Source organism: Dermatophagoides farinae, chromosome 9 (assembly GCF_024713945.1).
Source record: "Dermatophagoides farinae isolate YC_2012a chromosome 9, ASM2471394v1, whole genome shotgun sequence".
NCBI classification, from domain to species: Eukaryota; Metazoa; Arthropoda; class Arachnida; order Sarcoptiformes; family Pyroglyphidae; genus Dermatophagoides; species Dermatophagoides farinae.
In genome coordinates, this window is record NC_134685.1 from 3,091,783 (window position 1) to 3,111,585 (window position 19,803).

General features: G+C 30.4%; 2 protein-coding genes across 5 annotated transcripts; one reads left to right on the top strand and one right to left on the bottom strand.

Annotated features, from left to right (window-relative positions):
- The first annotated feature begins 53 nt into the window (after positions 1–53).
- On the top strand, positions 54–1,162 carry LOC124497465 (uncharacterized). The gene has a single exon (XM_047061121.2). It carries the CDS (start codon positions 75–77, stop codon positions 1,041–1,043), a length of 969 nt encoding a protein of 322 aa, XP_046917077.2. The 5' UTR covers positions 54–74; the 3' UTR covers positions 1,044–1,162.
- On the bottom strand, positions 1,106–18,122 carry LOC124497596 (sodium voltage-gated channel paralytic). 4 transcript variants are annotated; one of them, XM_075734259.1, is made up of 20 exons: positions 17,223–18,122; positions 12,257–13,278; positions 12,014–12,184; positions 11,731–11,936; positions 11,169–11,651; positions 10,032–11,091; positions 8,395–9,093; positions 8,107–8,287; positions 7,950–8,045; positions 7,261–7,661; positions 7,035–7,208; positions 6,814–6,983; positions 6,415–6,751; positions 5,607–6,341; positions 5,369–5,542; positions 4,897–5,019; positions 4,085–4,207; positions 3,436–3,705; positions 3,065–3,367; positions 1,106–2,997 (listed from the first exon to the last, which is right to left on the bottom strand). In XM_075734259.1, the coding sequence occupies exons 2-20, from the start codon at positions 12,731–12,733 to the stop codon at positions 1,744–1,746; spliced, it is 7,437 nt and encodes a 2,478-aa protein (XP_075590374.1). In that variant the 5' UTR covers positions 12,734–13,278; positions 17,223–18,122; the 3' UTR covers positions 1,106–1,743. The 4 variants fall into 4 exon arrangements, with proteins under 4 accessions (XP_075590374.1, XP_075590375.1, XP_075590376.1 ...); XM_075734260.1 differs by lacking the exons at positions 4,897–5,019; positions 12,257–13,278; positions 17,223–18,122 and having other exon boundaries at positions 12,014–12,202; XM_075734261.1 differs by lacking the exons at positions 4,085–4,207; positions 12,257–13,278; positions 17,223–18,122 and having other exon boundaries at positions 12,014–12,202.
- Between the last annotated feature and the right edge of the window lie 1,681 nt (positions 18,123–19,803).

The following is a 19,803-nucleotide window of genomic DNA, read 5'->3' on the forward strand; positions in this document are numbered from 1 at the left end:
TTCATGGTGTTGAAACTCGTTTTTTCTTTCTTTTTTTTTGATTTTTCATTTGAATTTTTAATTTAAACAACAAAATGTTCATCAAACAACGACGACTACAACAAATTTCTACATTCAATGAATTGATACGTGCATCGATTGAATCATTATTACCAGTACCGATTGAATCGTTTGATGATCAAATCATACCGACATTCATATTGGGACCAGTATGGATTTCTAGCTGTGTTGCTGTCATGTTTCTTTTATACGATATAATCATATCATTATTCATAAGAATCGCCATCATTTGGAATCGTAGATTCTGGCATGAAGCAATTGAAATATTACGCCATAATCATATTGGACGTCAACACGTAATTCATGGTAGTAGTAGTAGTAGTAATCATCACAATAGTGATGAAACACAGAATTCAATGAAATTAAATTCTTCATCATCATCATTATTGGCAACAATAAATTTACGTGCCAACATTCTGAAATCGATGAAAAAAACGTTGAAAAAAACTGGCCAAAATCGATCAAATTTTGATTCAACCATTGTTGGACATACATGGCGTACGATATTCTTCTTAACAGATGTTTGTGATGATCGTCATTTGTGTCGTAAATGTACAATCGAAACAATCAATCCTCATAATTATCATCATCAACAACATTATTATGTTAATAAACAAAGACGTAATTATATCCGGTCATTAATAGATCGATTTCTTTTAATTGGCAATCATATTATCTGTTTATTGGCCATTATTGTCAATTATAATCAAATATTATTCTATCTATTATCAATATTCTATATATCAATGTCCATACCATTAACGTGGATCGAATTATTTGTACGCACCAAACCGGAATTACAAACAATATATCAACGGCAAAAATTATGTGGCTACAAACGTCTGAACAGATTGAATAACATTTGCATATTGATCATATCGGCCATCAATTTTATAATGTTTTCCACATTTTTTATATTCTACATTTCATATGATAATTTCATCAGAAATATGGCCACCGAATTGGCTAGCAATATCTATTGATTTGATTTTTTTTTTTCATTCCATTCTGTCATTTTTGTCAGCCATCAAATAGCAAAGAAGAATTTAAATATTTAAATCGTTTTTTTTTAATAATAAAAAATAAATAAATAAATAAATACAATCAAGTGAGCGCGGTGTGGTGGTGGTGGTGGTAAACTAAATAGGAATCTAAATCGAAAATTGGAAATCAATCATACAAGATTTTTTTTTTTTGTTGACTGTGAGTGAAATTTTAAAAACAAAGAGAAAACAAAGTTTGATTGATATAGCCGGGAGAAAAAAAAATTTGTTGTTTTTTTGTTGTCATGTTTCAACAAGAAAAAATATCACAATTCATCAATTCAAATTACAATGCAACAACACAAAAAAAAAATCGAGAGCGAGAGAGAGAGAAACGTGTTGTATTTCTGAGTTTATATTCGATGTGTGTGTGTGTGTGAGAATGAAGAATCGATGCAAAATATGAAGAATTTCGATTTACATTAAAACATTTTTTTTTTCATTTTTCAATTCTCAAATTATGATATGAATCATTTCTCTGGTGGTCATTCATACTGATTTTTTTTTCACACAAATCATAGGCACAGATTGATAAATCTTTTTTTTTGTTGTGTGTCAAGTGTGTGTGTTTGTGTTTGTATGGGGAAAAAAATAGATGATGATGATGATTTGATCGACAAGAAAAAAAGGCGATAATTTGTTATTGTTCAATCATTTCTTCTTCAGTGATTGTATTCAATTTTTGTTGTTGCTGTTCAAATTTCCGTTGTCTATATTCATTCCATACTTTTTTTATGACACTAGAACAATATTCTTCACGTTGTCTCCATAATGTACTACTGATATGTTCAAATTGACCCAATTTGACCGGTGCTACTTCGGCCAATTCAGCCGTTTCTTCAATAACATGTCCTTTACGGGCAAAAAAATCCTTGGTCAATGCATCCAAAATGTCCACACAATAACACATATCGCCAACACAAATCGGTATGTCCATTGATATTAATTTAAATTTATTCGGTTTCGGTATCTGTAATGGTTCTTCCAATGCATGTACAAAATCCGATAATTGTGAATATTTAATAAATTGTGTGCCTTTTGGATCAAATTTTTGCCATATTTCATAATACATATCATAATCATCATCAGTCAAGCCTTCATGTACATCTTCAGCTGCTTGTGAATAATTTTCCAATATAACAGCAATATACATATTGATTATGATGAGAAATGATATAATTAAATATGAAACTAAAAAAGCGATTGCAATACCACGATTACCACAATCACCTTCTGCATCCGGTCCGGTTGTTGGTGTACAATCATTTTCATCCATAATGGCTGCTAATACATTATCCCAACCGGCCGATGTTGACATTTGAAACAATAATATAAATGAACGAAAAAATGTACTAAAATTAAATGTTTCATCAATACCATAACGTTGTTTAACATTCATAAAGAATGACATTCCAAATATTGCATAGATGAATATTACTAAAAAAAGTAATAGACAAATATTGAATAATGCTGGCAATGACATGGCCAATGCAAACAATAATGTACGTATACCACGTGCACCTTTTACTAAACGTAATACACGGCCAACTTTAACAACACGTACTACACGTAATAATGTTGGCGATACAATATATTTGGCTATTATATCACGTAATAATACACCCAATATTGATAGAATAACGACAACAAAATCGAATATATTCCATGGTTCTTTAAAATAATGCCATCGTAATGCAAAAATTTTCAATAAACATTCAGTAGTAAAGATGGCAATGAAAAATAGATTTAATCTTTCCAAAATTGTTGAATAAATCACACTTTGTCTATATTCATCCAATGACATGACCACCATATTCAATGCTATAAATAACATGATGATCATATCGAATTTTTTATTCGTTATCACATCGAATACAATTGCTTGTAATTTAAACTATGAAAATTGATAGAAAATTTAAATAAAAAAAAATCAAAATCAATCATATTGAATGGATACATACTCTTGGTCTTGGTATTGCTTTCATTGGTTTTTTTGAGCCCATTTTTTTCATTGCATTATAATATTTTTTCTGATCTTCAGTCATGAACATTTCCAAAGAACCACCGGCTTTCTTTTTCTGTTCATTAAAATTATCGATAATCACACCAATAAATAGATTCAAAGTGAAAAATGAACCAAAAATGATGAAGAATACAAAATACAGATACATATAAAGATTCACTTCTTTTTCTGGCTGTTCATCTGGATCTTGTTTCGAATCAATGGCATTGTTCATTATATCAAGCCAACCTTTGAATGTGGCCTAAAAAAAAGAAGAAGAAGAAGATCAGTTTCAATTTTTTTTGTTTGATTTTTTTTTTAAACACATACCACTTGAAACAATGCAAGATAGGCATTAGGAACATTATCAAAATTAATCGGTGGATTATACCAAATGGTATGATTACGAGCCATACATGCTTCTTTGTTTGGTACATAACTTGCGTTTAGTTTCATTTTTGTTTCAGCATCAATACATTGATAGAATTTTCCCAGAAACAATTGTACACCCATTATGGAGAATATAAGCCAAAATATGAGACAAACTAACAATACATTGAAAATGGCTGGTATTGCCTGTATCAATGCGTTGACAACCACCTTTTTTCCCACCACCCAACGACAAAAAAAATCAGAATTAGAATCAAGTTTGAATTGATTTTGAAAAACAAGAAAAATGAAAAAAAATCAATGAAATACACATGCAATTACATTGACAACAGGCATTCGAATACATGCAAATTGAAATTTTTCGTTTTTTTTTGAATTAAAAAAACCAAGAAAATTGTTTGAAATGAAAGCAAGAATGAATCGAAAAAAATGAATAAATTTAAAACATGCAAGCATGTGGTGATTCGAATATATCATCGAAATTGGTGAATTTGTGCGTGTGAAGAACATTTTCATTTTTTTTGGAATAAAATGTGTGTGTGCGTGTGTGTGTTTTTTTTCATTTCATTTACAAATATATTTTGTTTACCCGCATTCCTTGAAATCTGGATAAAGCTCGTAATGGCCGCAAAGCTCGTAACGTCCGCATCGTTTTGAAAGCTTGAATTTTGGCCACACCAAACCAAGTGGCAATTAAATTTATCACCGATACCTTGTTTTGTTTTTCATTGATTTCATGTTTTTCGTGTATTGTTTATTTATTTGTTTGTTTTTTTTTGTTTGTTTGTTAGTTAGTTGGATTTTGGAACAAATACAATATATATATAGATATGGTAAATGAGAAATGAAATTGAAAAAAAAATTTCAAAAAGGAAAAAAAGGAAAGATAACAAAAAATTCGATAATGATGATGTATTTTGAGAGATATCTACCACCACCACCACCCACCACCACCACAACATCAACAATCATTCTATGTATATAAACTAATCATGCAGCATCATCCAATCTATTCAGGGTTCATATTCAGTAGAAAAAAAAATTCATCAAAGAATCTAAGGAATCTAAAGCTATCGTATGACGATAAAGTCAACCAAGTGGTTTTTCTATACAAATAGCTCCAGCATCCAAATAGCCACCGCCACCCCCATCCCAAATATATTATTATAATGCAACATTAATGCAACAATTTTTCATCATACAGAGAAAAATTTTTTTCTATCAATTAATATAATTAGGCTAAATCAATGCTAAAAATATAATTGATCAATTGATTCTAGTTCGATGAATGAATTTGTAATAATCATTCTAAATCACGATTACGCGTATTTCGTGATTTTTATTAATTTTTCTATTTTTTGCTTTCAATTTCGTTAATTGATTGTTATTATTCACACTTACACGCATGCCTTCAAGCCGTGAAAGAGCTCGTAAAGGCCGTAATGCCCTTAATGTCCGCATCGTTTTAAATGCCGGTACATTTCCAAGGCCGAAAATTCCGACAAATATATTGAATATTGAAACCTTTTTGTTTGTTTGTTTTTTTTATGGCGATATAAAATGATGTGTTGTTGATGTAAAGAGAAAGAGAAAGTTAAATTTAAAAAAAAATTATTTTTTTTTTCTATAAAACATCTAACACCATCTAACGGTCAGAATTTTTAAAGACTAATTTTTTTTCTGTTTTCTATTGGAAAGTTTTTCATTTGAAATTATTATATTATATATTTCAAATGAAAAAAATAAGATAAGAGAGAAAAAAATGGTTAGATGACTAGAAAAAAAAATGAATGAATAGAATGAATAGGAAAGAATGGGGAAAGGAAAGATAATATAGATTGGAAAAGTAAATAACAAAGGTAATAATAATTACCATAACGATGACAAAATCAAGCCAACACCAAACATTTGTAAAATAACCGGCAAAACCAAATGCAAGCCATTTGATTAACATTTCACAAATGAAAATGACTGTAAAAAATTTGTCCATATAACCAAGATATTCCATGAATAATGGATCTTTTTTAAAATTTACATCTTCCAATGCCTGTGTAAATGAAATTTAAAAAAAAATCAGAAATTTTCAAATTGAATTCAATACTATTACTTACCAATGCCATACTACTAATAAGAATCAATGTAATGACCAATGTTTCAAAATATTTATGTTCAACAAATTTATAACAACGTGTACGTATCTCTTTCCAACGTGTCCAGAATGGTGTATCATCTAAACACCATGGACAATATTTATACATTGGTTCTGGAAAACATTCCGATGGATATTCATTGATTATAACATCAGCTGTGGCTGTATCTAGTTTATCATCACTAACACTATTATCCATTGATTTATGTCCAGGTATTATTAATGAAACAATATTATCATGATGATGTTCACTTAGATTACTATCACTATTGGCTTTCGAATCATCCAATGAATTCATATGTAATGGTGGTGGCTGTTGTTGTTGTTGAGCATTATCATTTTGATGATTTAATTGATTTTGCATTTGTTGTTGCGATGATGGTTGTTGCTGTGCGTTATTATTAACTGAATTTACATTGATACTATTGCAAGGTGTAGCTACTGCTGCTGTTGTTGTTGTACCGCCATTAATTTTCGATGATTCTTTGAATAATGCCATTTCAAAATCTGTATGTGTCATTTTACCAATATTATTGGCTATCGAGGAAGTTTTTTGATTTGCTGCTGTTTGACCATCAATAAAAAGCTGATGATGACCAGTTATTATATCTAAATCATTGAGCATATTATCATCATGTGGTTGATGATGATCAAATGTTGGATCACCAATTTGATTACGTGTTTTTGGCTTTAGACGCTTGTGTGTGAGTGGGAGAAAACAAAAAAAATTAAAAATCATCGATTAAATTATTCATAACCAGAATACATACCTTAAATGAACGTATAAATTTCATTTTAATCCATTTGAATGCACGTGAAAAACGATCAAATGCTTCCTGAAGTTTTTTTGTATCGGCACTTTCCGATGTTGGTGCCGATAAATTTGATGCACCAAATGATGATAGTAATAAAGCTAAAAATAAATTGAGCACAACCAAATAGCCAATGACAACAGTGGCCAAAAAAAATGGAACACAAGCAGCACCGGAAACACGCATACAATCCCACATGGATTCAATCCATTCACCACATAATACACGAAATACAATCATGAATGAATGCATAAAATCTTTGAAATTCCAACGTGGTATTTCTTTTCCACCAAAACTAAAATTTGGATAAAAATTTGTAAGCATTAAAAAGAGAAAAAAAATCATCTCAAAACTTACTTTTCTTCCGTGTAATTTTTTCCAAACAATTGCATGCCCATCACAGCAAATATAAAGATTATAATACCCAATACAAATGTTAGATTACCAAGATCACCAACCGTTTTACCCATAATCGATATCAATAGATTCAATGTTGGCCATGATTTAGCCAATTTAAATACACGAAGCTAAATGAATGGAATGAATGATTTCCATTGTTCAATAGAATCAAAACTTACCAAACGAAATGATCGTAATACAGAAAGACCGGAAACCGATGATAAACTAACATCCAATAGTGACAGAATGACGATAACAAAATCAAATATATTCCAACCTTCACGGAAATAAAATTTTGGACTTAATGCTACCAATTTTAATGTGGCTTCAATTGCAAAAATGGCTGTGAAAAACTAATGAAAAAAAGAGATTTATTTAATTAATTAACAAACAAGAAATACTCACAAAATTTCCTTTTTGTAATATATTTTCAAAATCTTTATCCATATTATGATGATCCATTGCCATGAACAATGTATTGACCACAATGCATAATGTAATGAATAATTCCATAAATGGATCGAAAACAACTAGCGCCACTAATTCTTGTACACGTATCCAACACCAGAAACAATCCCATACACATAATATATCCAAACATTTTAAACAACCGGTTGTAAAACGTTCTTTCAATGTTGGTTTTTCATAATCATCACTGGAATAATGTGATGATGATAATGATGATGAATCGGATTGTGAATCAATTAGATCATCATCATTTGGATAATTTTCAATATCACCACCATGATGATGATGTCGTTGTTGATGATATGGTGAACTTTCTGTAGGAAAGTAGTATATGGAAACTGTAATGGATGATGAGAAAAAAAATTGAAGCGAAAAAAAACAACAAAACGAAAAAAAACAATCAATTTTTTACAATTTTAGCTACTTAAATAACACAAACACACACGCAGAACATAAAAAAAATGCAGAAAAAAAAAACAACAACAACAACAACAACAAAAATGATGATTTGATGTGCCATAACATTGAAAAACTTTACAAAAAATTTTTTTTCATAATCAAAAAACACGCACACACGAATCATAAACATGCACAGCATTCATCATTATATTGTATTAATACCATACCTCTTTCATTTGATTGTTGTTGTTGATGATTCTGTTTATTCTTCATCATATGATCAACGGATGCTTGTTCAATTATATCATTCAATACCATAACATCTGTATTTTGAATTGGATAGAATTGTAGAAAAAAAAATTCAATAAATTCTTGAAAAAATACCTTTCATATAAACATTGGCAGAATTTGGCTGTGTATTAGCATTAGTAGTTGTGGCTTGAAAATTATTTACACCAGGTAAAAATGGTTGTAACATTGGCAAATTACTTTGTACAGTAGTAGTAGCAGCAGCAGCAGGTACGATAGTATTTTTGGCCCATTCATCATTGTAGAATTTTTCCACCTGATATTTGAAAAATTAAAAACAAAACAAAAAAAATTTCCATCAATTTCTTTTTCGATCATTTTGACAAAAATTAATCCACAAGTCAAACAAACAAACAAACATACATTCGACATACGTCTGGCACGTAAATGATAATCTTTGGCCCATAATGGTGGCAGATTTGTGGTGGCAAAACCTAAACGGCCATAAATATCTCCATGCGATGTATAGGATATACGTGATGAATGTGATGTATATGTTGAATTATGTGTGGATGTTGATTCAACATTTTCCATCATTGTCAAAGGATTATTATTACTAAAGGCACCATTCGATGAACGAAACGTTGGCTGATTAGATTCATATTCAAAATTAGATAAACTTAAGGCTTTTGATGGTCGATGATGATAATGTTGTTGTTGATGATGATGATGATGATTATGATAAGGTGGTGGCTGTAATCCATCCCTATCCGGAAATGGAGGTAGATTCTCTTCGGACAATGGTGTCTGTGCTGCACTATCATCGGCAAATGGTAAATCTTTTTGTCCATCAATATATTTATGAACAGCAGATGATGATGTTTTATGTTTACGTTGTTTATTAAAACTTTCTGGACATTTATAATTATGATTATGATGATGACGATTCGATGATTCATGATCACCACTTTCATGGCCTTTTTTGCCATTCTCATCATCATCATCATCATCATCATTTAAGGCATTTAAATTTTGATCGTTTATATTGTTATCATTATTTATGCGAGAATTTTGCTGTTGCTGTTGTTGTTTGAACGGTGATCCAGGCAGTGAAAGACTAGTCTAATCCATACAATTGTATGAAAGAGAAAAAGAGAAAAAAAAATTATAACAAAATGACAAAGACCTTGACCTAGATTAATAATTCTTTATCCACTCATTCCAATTCACAACCTATGGTTTAATTACTAAGTTTTATTCTGTCCATTTTTTTTTGAAAAAAAATGTTTCAATATTCTAATACATCGTTATTTTTTTATTTTAGGCTAATGAATATTCTCTCTCTCTCTCTCATTCTCTATGTTGATTATAATTGAGAATCAGCCCTTTCCAAACTGTGGTCCGCGACCCAGTATCGGTCAGCAAGAAAAATTTTACTGCCAACATTGGTCTGTAGCATTTGAAAAAAAAAATTTGGAAAACACCGAGTTTTGTAACAATTATATTCAAACTGAAATTTGTTTCATTCATATAATTAGTTCCAATTTATAATAAAAATGTCATTTGGTCATGTCATTATGGCCCAATAGTTATGACCGGTCGATTTATAAATGATTTTTGTCATCATCATCATCATCATTTATAAAATACTTATTTGATCCATTGAAGGACAATCTATTTGGATCATGTGTGTGTGTGTGTTTGCGAATAAGACAAAAAAAAATATCACCATAGTTACGATCACTAGAAGCGAAAAAAAACACCTGAATAGAATACACAAGTTTTGTACAAGAAAAAAAAGTAATCGTTACAACAAAATTATCTGTAACAGACAGAAAATAGATATGGCCAATTTCAAAACATGAGTTATAATAAGTAAACCTTTTTTTTGTTTCAACTTATCAATTAATAACACACACACACACACACCCACACAAACACACATTAATTTATTAATATATCGATAATGATATATTGACATTTTTTCTCTCTCTCTCTCTCTCTCTCTCTCTCTCTGAGTATTCAGTCATTATGAATGGAAAGATATAATAAATGCTTACCTTACGTATTGTTGATGATTGTTGTTGATTCAATGCCAATGAATCTGGTGGTTTTATTTTCCGTTGTGATTGTTGATTATTATTATTATTATTGTGATGTTTATTATTTTTTTTATATTTGCATTCACAATCAAGATATTGACATGTTGTTGTTGATGATGATAATGATACCGATGATGATGATGATGATGAACATAAGGCAGATGAAACAGATTCCGAAGTTGTTGATGTTGATGATGATGATGATGATGTAGATGAAGAAGCACGAAAAGATGGACTAGGACATGATGTGGACGGTTGTTTATTTTGTTGATGATTACGATGATGACGAGATCTAAGTTGTGTTTCCTGTGTGGTTATTATAGGCTGTAATGGTTGTTGTGTGGTCATGGTTGTTGATGATGGATATCCCAGATAATTGGCCATTACATTATTATTATTATTATTATATGGACCTTGTGGCACCTGTAATGATGATGGTTGTTGTTGTGATAATAAATCCATTGGTATTGATGATGACCGTGATCGTCGATTTTGTTGTTGTTGTTGTTGTATAACATCCAATGTATTACCATAAGGTGTTGGACGAATAGCTGCCGATGCAATAGCTGATGCAACATTATATGCTGATAAACGGCTACTACGACGACTACGTCTTTGTCCATTACCACCACCACCATGATGATGACTACCACCACCACCAGGTCCATATAAATCTTCTTCCGCTAAACGACATGCTTCAGCATACGCTGCTTCTTCAGCCGCTGTTGCAATCTCTTCTTCTTCAGCTTTTTTCTGTAATTCATCATAACTCATTGCAACGATAGCCAAAATTAGATTCACCAAATAGAATGATCCTAAAAATATTACGACAAGAAAAAAACTAACATGCCATAAACCGGTAACACGAATAATCATTTGATATAATGTTTCCCATGAATCTTGTGTCATCAAACGAAATGATGATAATAATGCCCAACCAAATGTATCAAAATTTGTATAACCATAATTAGGATTATCACCAAAACCTTGTAAACATGTATAATCAGGTGGACAATGTCTTTGGTGTGAATAATAATAATTAGTTGAAAAAGTTAAAATTTTGAAATACAACAAAAAATCCAAAAAAAAACTTACTGTGAACTATTCCCACATAGATATGGTGGTGATTCGGGTGTTTTATAATACCAATTTGAGCTATTACTACACCATGAATTCCATTCTTCATATGTAGTAAGATTACCATCATGATTACGAATACATTTTTGTGTCAATACACCCATATATACTTGTAGACCAAGTAATGCAAATACCGATAATGAAAAACAAGTCAATATGATTACATCTTTAAGATTTTTTACAGATTCAATTACAGCGCCAACAATTGTTTTCATACCCGGTATAATAGCAACAGTTTTTAATGCACGTAATACCCTGAATGTACGAAGTGCACTTAAATTACCAAGATCGGCTACGCCCATCGTTAGATAGGCCAACATTATAACAGCAAAATCTAGCCAATTCCAAGGATCACGTAGATAGGTAAATGGTGTTAATATAAAACCACGAGCAGCAACTTTTAAACATGATTCAAATGTATAAATTGTGGTGAATATAATTCTGTATATGGATCAATGGATGAATAAATTGAATGAAAAACAACACAGAAACAAGCAAAAAGAACGAAAAAAAAACTTACTCGGTGCGTTCAATCGATTCTTCTGGCGGTAATGTCATCAATATACAATTAATCAATATTGTTACTATAACTAAAAAACTGAATAAAGGATGTACAAGCATATAGATGGCAACACGCCGTAATGGATTGAATGGTGATAATATAAACAATGAATTTGTTGCACTAAAACGAAATATATCTTTACTTTTGCTGATCACAGTAAATGTCTAGAAAATGTGTGAATAAATAAATGAAAAAATTAAAATTAAACAAAAATGAAAATAAAAATAAAAATTAACAATACCATATTATTTTGATAATAACGATCAATATCTTCGATTGGTGTGGCAATCAATTCTGGTGGAAACACACGCTGTAAACCTCTTGGTAATGGTAGGCCAGCTTCCAACATTGGATCTGGTTCACATATTTCTTGATTATGAGCATGATGTGTATAGATTGTGGTTGTATCACCCTATTCATAGATGAATTTAGATGATGGAAATTAATTTTTATTATTAAAAAAAATTATATTGATAAATCTTACTTCTTTTTGTGCCTTTCGTAACTTTTCTTCAGCAATTCTTTCTTTAATGGCAGCCAATGATTCACGTGTAAATGGCCGAAATACATATTGTTGTTGCTGTTGTTGTTGTTGTAAACCTTTCTGTGTAAAACCTGGATTGCCACCACCACCACCGCCACCACCACTTTTTTCATTTGTTCCAGCTGTATCCGGTTGCTGCTGTTGTTGGCTATAATATTGTAAAAATGATAATCGACGATCATGTGCACTTTCATGTGAACGTTGTGAATATGAGGAATGTTTTCGATTTGATGTTGATGATTGCTGCTGCTGTTGCTGTTGCTGTTGATGATGAGTCGATGATAATGATTCTGAATCATCTTGGCTGACAATATTTGTGACTGATAAAAATTGATTATAATTTTGGCTATGATGATTATCATTGTTATTATTGGCTGTTGTTTGCTCGTCCAAGTTATTTATATGTCGGACGGACATATTTAATAACTTGACGATAAAAAATTTTTAAACAAATTTTCTTCCGTCTTTATTGTTGTTGTTGTTGTTGTTTGTTTTTATTTTTGTTGTTTTTCATCAAATAATAACGGACGATTCAAAATGAATGAATGATGATGATGAACAAAATGGAATGAGCGCCAGTTTTTCACTTAAAAATTAAAAAAAAAAATTAAAGAATTTCATGGACATTTGATCATTGTTGTTCGATCATTGTCATCTTTATCGTTGATGATGATAATTGTTGATTGATTTATTTGATTGATTCAATCTAATTGATTTGCCATAATAATCATAATCAATGACGATGATGATGGTGGCGATGATGACGATAGACATGACATTGTATTCATCAACAATGCATGTCATTTTTGTTTGTTTTTAAATTTCAATTTCGAATTTTTCTTCTTTTTTTATTCATAAGCTTAATCAAGTTTTTGTTGATTAAAAATCATCATCATCATTGTCGATTGTTTGTGTCGAATGAGGGCAACCATTTTAACAGTTTGTTTCATCAAGTTGAAATTCTAAATTGGAAAACAAAAACAGAAAAATAAAAGATGAAAAATTTGCATCGACAAGTGAGAATTTTTTGTTTTGTATTGTTTTGTCGGTTCTTTATAATTTATGAATTTCATCAAAAAAAAAAAAAAAAAACAGATTGATCAACAACAAGGAAAAAGAATGTGTGTGTGGGATTCAATTCCGTTTTTTTCCCGTGTTTTGTGTGTTTCGTGGCCACTCCACACCATTAATATCATCAATAGAAAGAGAGGGAGAGAGAGAGAGAAAAGCCAAGATAACGAATAGTTTTCTGGTTTTCATTTCTGGTTGCTAAAATATAGTGAGAGAAAGAGAGAAAGAGAAAAAAACCACCACAAAGGCAAAAGTAAAATTTTTTGGATCGATAGTTTTTTTTTCACTACCAACCATTTTCTTTTCTCTATTTTCTGGTATAGTATTATAGTTATTATAGTTGCAAAATGTTTGATTGGGTCTAGCCAGGTTTGGCTGGCTCTTGGTTTCTTGGATTCATTTGGTTGGCCTAGGCAACCACACACACACATGCACACCTTTACAGAGACAATTACGGTTATTCGGAGAAAAAAAAATTTGACGGGAAATATCAGAAGAAAAAACAATGAATATGAATAGAGAAGAAAAGATATTATTTGGCCAGATTCAGGTTCTCGACCAGCATCTCAACCCACACACACCCACATTTAAATCACAACAAAAACAACAACAACTGATAAAAGAAAATAAAGTCAAATTTTTTCTTTTTTTAGAAAAAAAACGTCGTTGAAACAAATGTCGTCGATTGATGAGACAACAAACGAACGAACGAACGAACTGATAAGATAAAATGAATGTATGATATATATGAACACAATGAGAATTTGAGAAAACTGAAAATTGTAAATATATGGTGAGGCTGAGGTGTGGCTGTTGATGAATCAGATGAAATGAAAAGGAAACTTTTGGTTACAAGTTGCAGAATTTATACCCGAAATATATGTTGTTGTTGTTGTTGGTAGCTATTATTCAACACATACCGGTGGTAATACGATTGTGATTCATTTGTTTCATAAGAAAAGAAAACATTCTTCTCATTGACTTGATCTTCATTGTTGAATCGAAAATTTCTTCAAACAAATGACATAACAGGCTTATGATTTTCATTTGGCTGCAATAATAATGCATGTGCTGTGATGATGATGATGATAACAATGTGATGAAATCATGTATCATCATCATCATCATCATCACTCATCATTCAAATCAGGATTAATTGTGTTTGTGTATGTATGTGGCCAGTTGAGTCCCGAAAATCGATCAATCATTACAAGATTTTCATATTTAAAAATTCAATCTTGATTGCCAAAAATTGTTGTTTGTGAAGATAAAATTAAAATTGATTATGGAAATCGTTTATTGTTCTGCAAAAAAAAAGACACACACACAACAAACTGATAATTATTTTTAATTTCGTTTATCATCATGGTAAAATTGTTCAACTTACACATTGAGAGATGGTGAAAAAAATATCAGTGAAATTCTGGATACAGAAAACTCGTACATATATGCTAATTTAAGGTACCACAATCATTCTATTTTTTTTATCATATTTGTACATTAATTACCGTTCGATGGGCGGTTATTGGTCATATTTTGTGGCAATAATAAAAAAAACAAAATAAACGTGACCAAAAAAAAAAAAAAAAAAATTGGCGGATGGATAAAAAGTACTCACTGAACCAAAATATATTCTCGAACCAGACACAAACACACAGCAACACACACACACACACAATCGAATCATTATATCCGTATGTTCGATAATCGATTCTACAATCGATACTTTTTGATACATACAACAACTATATCGAAAATGATGAAAAAATTGTTCGCTTTTTTTTCTATCTGACCAATCTATTTTTTTTTTTTTTTTGTTATTTCGAATAACAAAAACAATTTCCATCCACTGCCATCATGCTCGATAAAATCGAATTGATGACTAATTCATATCGGAATTGATATTTTGTATCCATATTTTGTTGTCGTTGTTGTTGCTGCTGATGATGATGATGAATAATTATTAGTTGTTGGCCATTGGCCATAGATTATGTTTATGACATTTATTCTTCATCGTTGGCCACAGAAGTGAATGTTGATTTCTCTGATTCAACGAACCGGATTGATTTAATTTGAAGATAATGGGCTAACATGGCTTTTTCTGTCTGGATTCAAGGTGTGAAATTTCCGAATATGGTCTCAAATTTTTTTTTCTGTATTAAGAATCATCAAGAAAATTGACAAAATTCTCAGTTTTTTGGTTATTTGCTGCTCATGATGATCATACATCAGCGCCAGAACATCGACGACAACAACCACAACAATAGCAATGAGAAAAACATCCAGAAAAAAAGCCAATAAATCAATTTTTTTCTCTTTCATACCAGACCGGATCAAATTTAGAGAAGAAAAATGAACCAAAAAAAAAAAGATGTTGTTTTGGGTTCAATTCAATTTTTTTTCCGGTTTATATAATATATGATATGATGATGATGACGAATGAATTATTATCTATTCATTCAGCATTGAGAATTCTGGTCATGGTCATCATCATTCCAATAATTCAAGTCTCATTCATTATCCATGTTCGTTTTTTGTTGTTGTTGTTGTTGGTTAGTGGTCGAATAGTTGGTGTCATCATCAAAAATATCATCATGGCAGTTTGATAACAATAACTCTTTCGTTCATGTGTGTATGTGTATGTGTGATGCAGAAATAAAGAAAAAAAATTCTGTTGTTCCCGTTATTTGTCATTCTTGAATTTCAATTCAAAAATGACAAATAATCATTTATCAAAATGAAGAAAAAAAATTTAGTTTTTTTTTTGGCTGTATTTAAGATGGCCAACAACAACAACAACAGCAAAAAAAAGGGTTAAGATTACAATCATGTGTATCATTTATTCATCATTATTTTGTGGCTTTTTCATTTCATCAAATTATGAGAAAAAAAAGTGAAAAAGAAAATTTCAATTCAGACATGGAGAGAAGAGAAAAAAAATTAGATCAAACAAACGAGAACCAAAAAAAAAAAAAAAAAAAAATTGGAAAAATTACAAATGAAATCGAACGCATACAACAACAACAAAACAAACACACGAAAAAGATTCAGGTTGAGTTTTTTCGTTTTTTTTTTTTTTTTTTGCAAGAACAAATTATGTGATTCGTGAGTAAATAAAACATTTTCACATGTTGAGAAGAAAAAATGGATAGATAAACAGTGGTTTTTTTTTGTTTTCGTTATGTGGTCATTAAGATTATCAGATATCATAACCAATAAAGAAGAAAAAAAATGGAAAATTGACCAAATATAAAATATATATGTTGGCCTTGATATTATTTTTTATTTTTCTTTCAAATTAAAAATCGATTTCGATTTCGGTTGGTCATCCTGTTCATTCATTATTAGAATTTGATTTTGATTGGCAATCAAAATTCACAACAAGAATGTTCAAATGAATGATTCTTCGCTGTTGTGTGGATTTGGCCGAGATTTATTTTTTTTTTGTCAAGACAGCGCGCATACACACACACACATGATAATAATAATAATAGATAAAGTCACGAATTAACCAATTTGTCGACAATGAACTTTGGGTGTGTCAATTGTACCTGTAATAAATTTTATTCAAAATTCTGTGTTTTGTTTCTATAATATGGCCACAATTATTATTAACCGATCTGATGATTATATAACAATGGTAACAATAACAAAATAGAATTTTTAATAAAATTAGAAAATTCATTCAACCAGAATTCTGAAAATTTATTTTATTATTATTATAACCGGAAACTATTATGACCCAGTATGGTTTTTTCAATAATGTGTGTGTGTGTGTGTGTGTGTGTGAGTGTGTTTGGGCAAATCTCAGGTGTTCGAAATGAATTGAACTTACCGAAATTCCGAAAAAACATTGTGTACAAACAAAATCAATCATTTATTCTATTTGGTGGTTGAATTTAATGAAATTTTTGTTATTTTCATCAATAATAATTTCGAATTTCCAAAAAAAAAAAAAAATGAAAAACAAGTCAAACATTGATGATATTTGTGATATATTGTAATAATGACAATTTTAACATTATTATGATGATGAATTGGACATGAACAACACATTTGAACAAATTCAATTGATTATATTCTGAACACTGTAGAATGGTGAGAAATTTTTATTTTTTGTAAAAATGTGGCCATCGTTGTCTTTGCATAGATGATGATCAAAAACACAAAACACACACACACACACAATCACCAAAATGTGTAAATAAATGATTTAATCAATCAACCAACAATGACAACAACAACAACAACAAATTCTGAGTGATGAAAGATTCATTCATTCATTCATTCATGTTGTTGTTGTTGTTGAAACTTGATGAATCGAACGATGAATGAATGAATGAATGATCAACATGGTTCGAAATATTGAAACAGGAATTTTATTGAAAATTTTTTTTTGCAGGAAAAAAAATTTTTACGGGAAATTTTTTTTCTGTTTTGTTCACATAGAACGAAAAATCAAATGATGTTCGATTTTTTTCTGAACGCAAAGTGTTGAATATTTTTCATTTCATCCATTGATTATCGATTGATCGATTTGGTTCAGATTTCATTTGTTGTTTGTTGTTGATCGTTTGTTGTTATTCAAGTGTGTGTGTGTGTGGTGTATGATTTTCTTGAATTATTTTTTTTTTCTTTCACTGGTTATAATTATGTGTGGGTTTTTTTCTGGTATATATGTGGTTGGTTTGGTAACCGACGACAATGTTGATGATGATGTTGATGATGACGGCCAAAACGACCACCAAAAGACCGACCGACCAACTAAATGATCAAAAAAAAAAAATAAAAAATAACTGGCTGTATATAACACCCAGTGTGTCTGTGTGTAAGTGTATGCAGAACTATCAGATAGATAACCAGAACCAAAAAAAAAAAAAAAAGAAAGAAAAAACAACAAAAAGTTGGTTCTTGACAAAACACAATGAATGACTATGATTTTTTTTTTTTTTTTGGTTCTTTCATTTCATTTCATTTTCGACCAACAACAAAAAAAAAGAAAAAAATTCTACCAAGTTTTCGTCGTCATTGCCGTTGTTTCATTCCAACAGAATTCGAATCGAATGTTTGTTTGTATGTGATATATACACGCCAATTTTGATGGCCACCAGTCATTCACCAAAACTGTTCTTCAATTCACCACCACCACCACCACCGCCACCATTATTTTTTTTCCCCTCCACTATTCCTCTTGTTTTTTTCTTTGTCTTTTTTTTTCTTTTTCCTATCATTTCTCATTATCGCCCCCATCATCATCATCATCATCATCAACAACACCATTACCATCACCAATATATACAGAATACAGAATCTTCTATTCCAAATCCAAACATATTCTTCAATCCATATCAATGGCAAAAAAAACGAGTTCATTTATTCTCTCTACTGATTCTGAATTACTTTCTCATTTTTTCGCTCTCTATACATTCATTTCCATGAAAAAAAAATAAACGCCCCACCAAAAAAATGGAACATTAAAAAAAAGTGACAAATGTATGACTGTGTTGGAAGGGGGGAAGAGAAAGGGCGAGAATTATATAAAGAAGTGGCACCATATTCAAGTATCATGGATCAAAAAAAAATTGAGAAAGAAAAAAAAACGACCAGAAAAAAAACCGTATGGTACATGGCGACCATACCGACGATGACGACGACAACGACAACGACGACGATAACGATAACGACAACAACAACATGAACAATCATGAGAGAAGAAGAAAAAAAAATATGCAGAATACAGAATCAAGAATACAATGAATGAATGAATGAACCAGAAACGAAAAAAAAATGAACAACAACAACCAAAAAAAAAAAAAAAGAAAAAAAAAACAGGCGTCATAAATTGGGTACAAATCAAGAGATTAATCAAGCAATCGAATGACATGTGCTTGTATATATGGTCGTTTTTTTCGTATTCGTTCGTGGTCCATTCATTCATTCATTCATTCTTGGCAAATATGAATATATATTCTGTTTATGTTCATCGTTCATATAGTCAAATATTTGTGTTGAACACACACACACACATATGCACACCGACATAATATTTGACTTTTATGAACTTTTTATTATGGATTGATTGAATTGATGAGATAAACTTTTTATATATTCTTCTAAACATTACTACTACTACTACTACTATTAGCAAACACAGAAGCCCGGAAACCGATTTCAATGTGTGTGTGTGTGTTTTGTTTGATTTTTTTTTTCTTTTACACTTTTCAAAAATGGTTACAGGTTTTTTTTCTGATGGAAATGGAAAAATTTTTTTTTCTTTCAACATGGACATTGAAAAAACAAACGAAATGACCATCGATTCGGGACCAAATCAATCACATAATGACCAAATAAATAGACAAAAAAAAACAACATATTTTTTTATGATCTAAGAGAACGAAAACAAAACAAAACGAAAT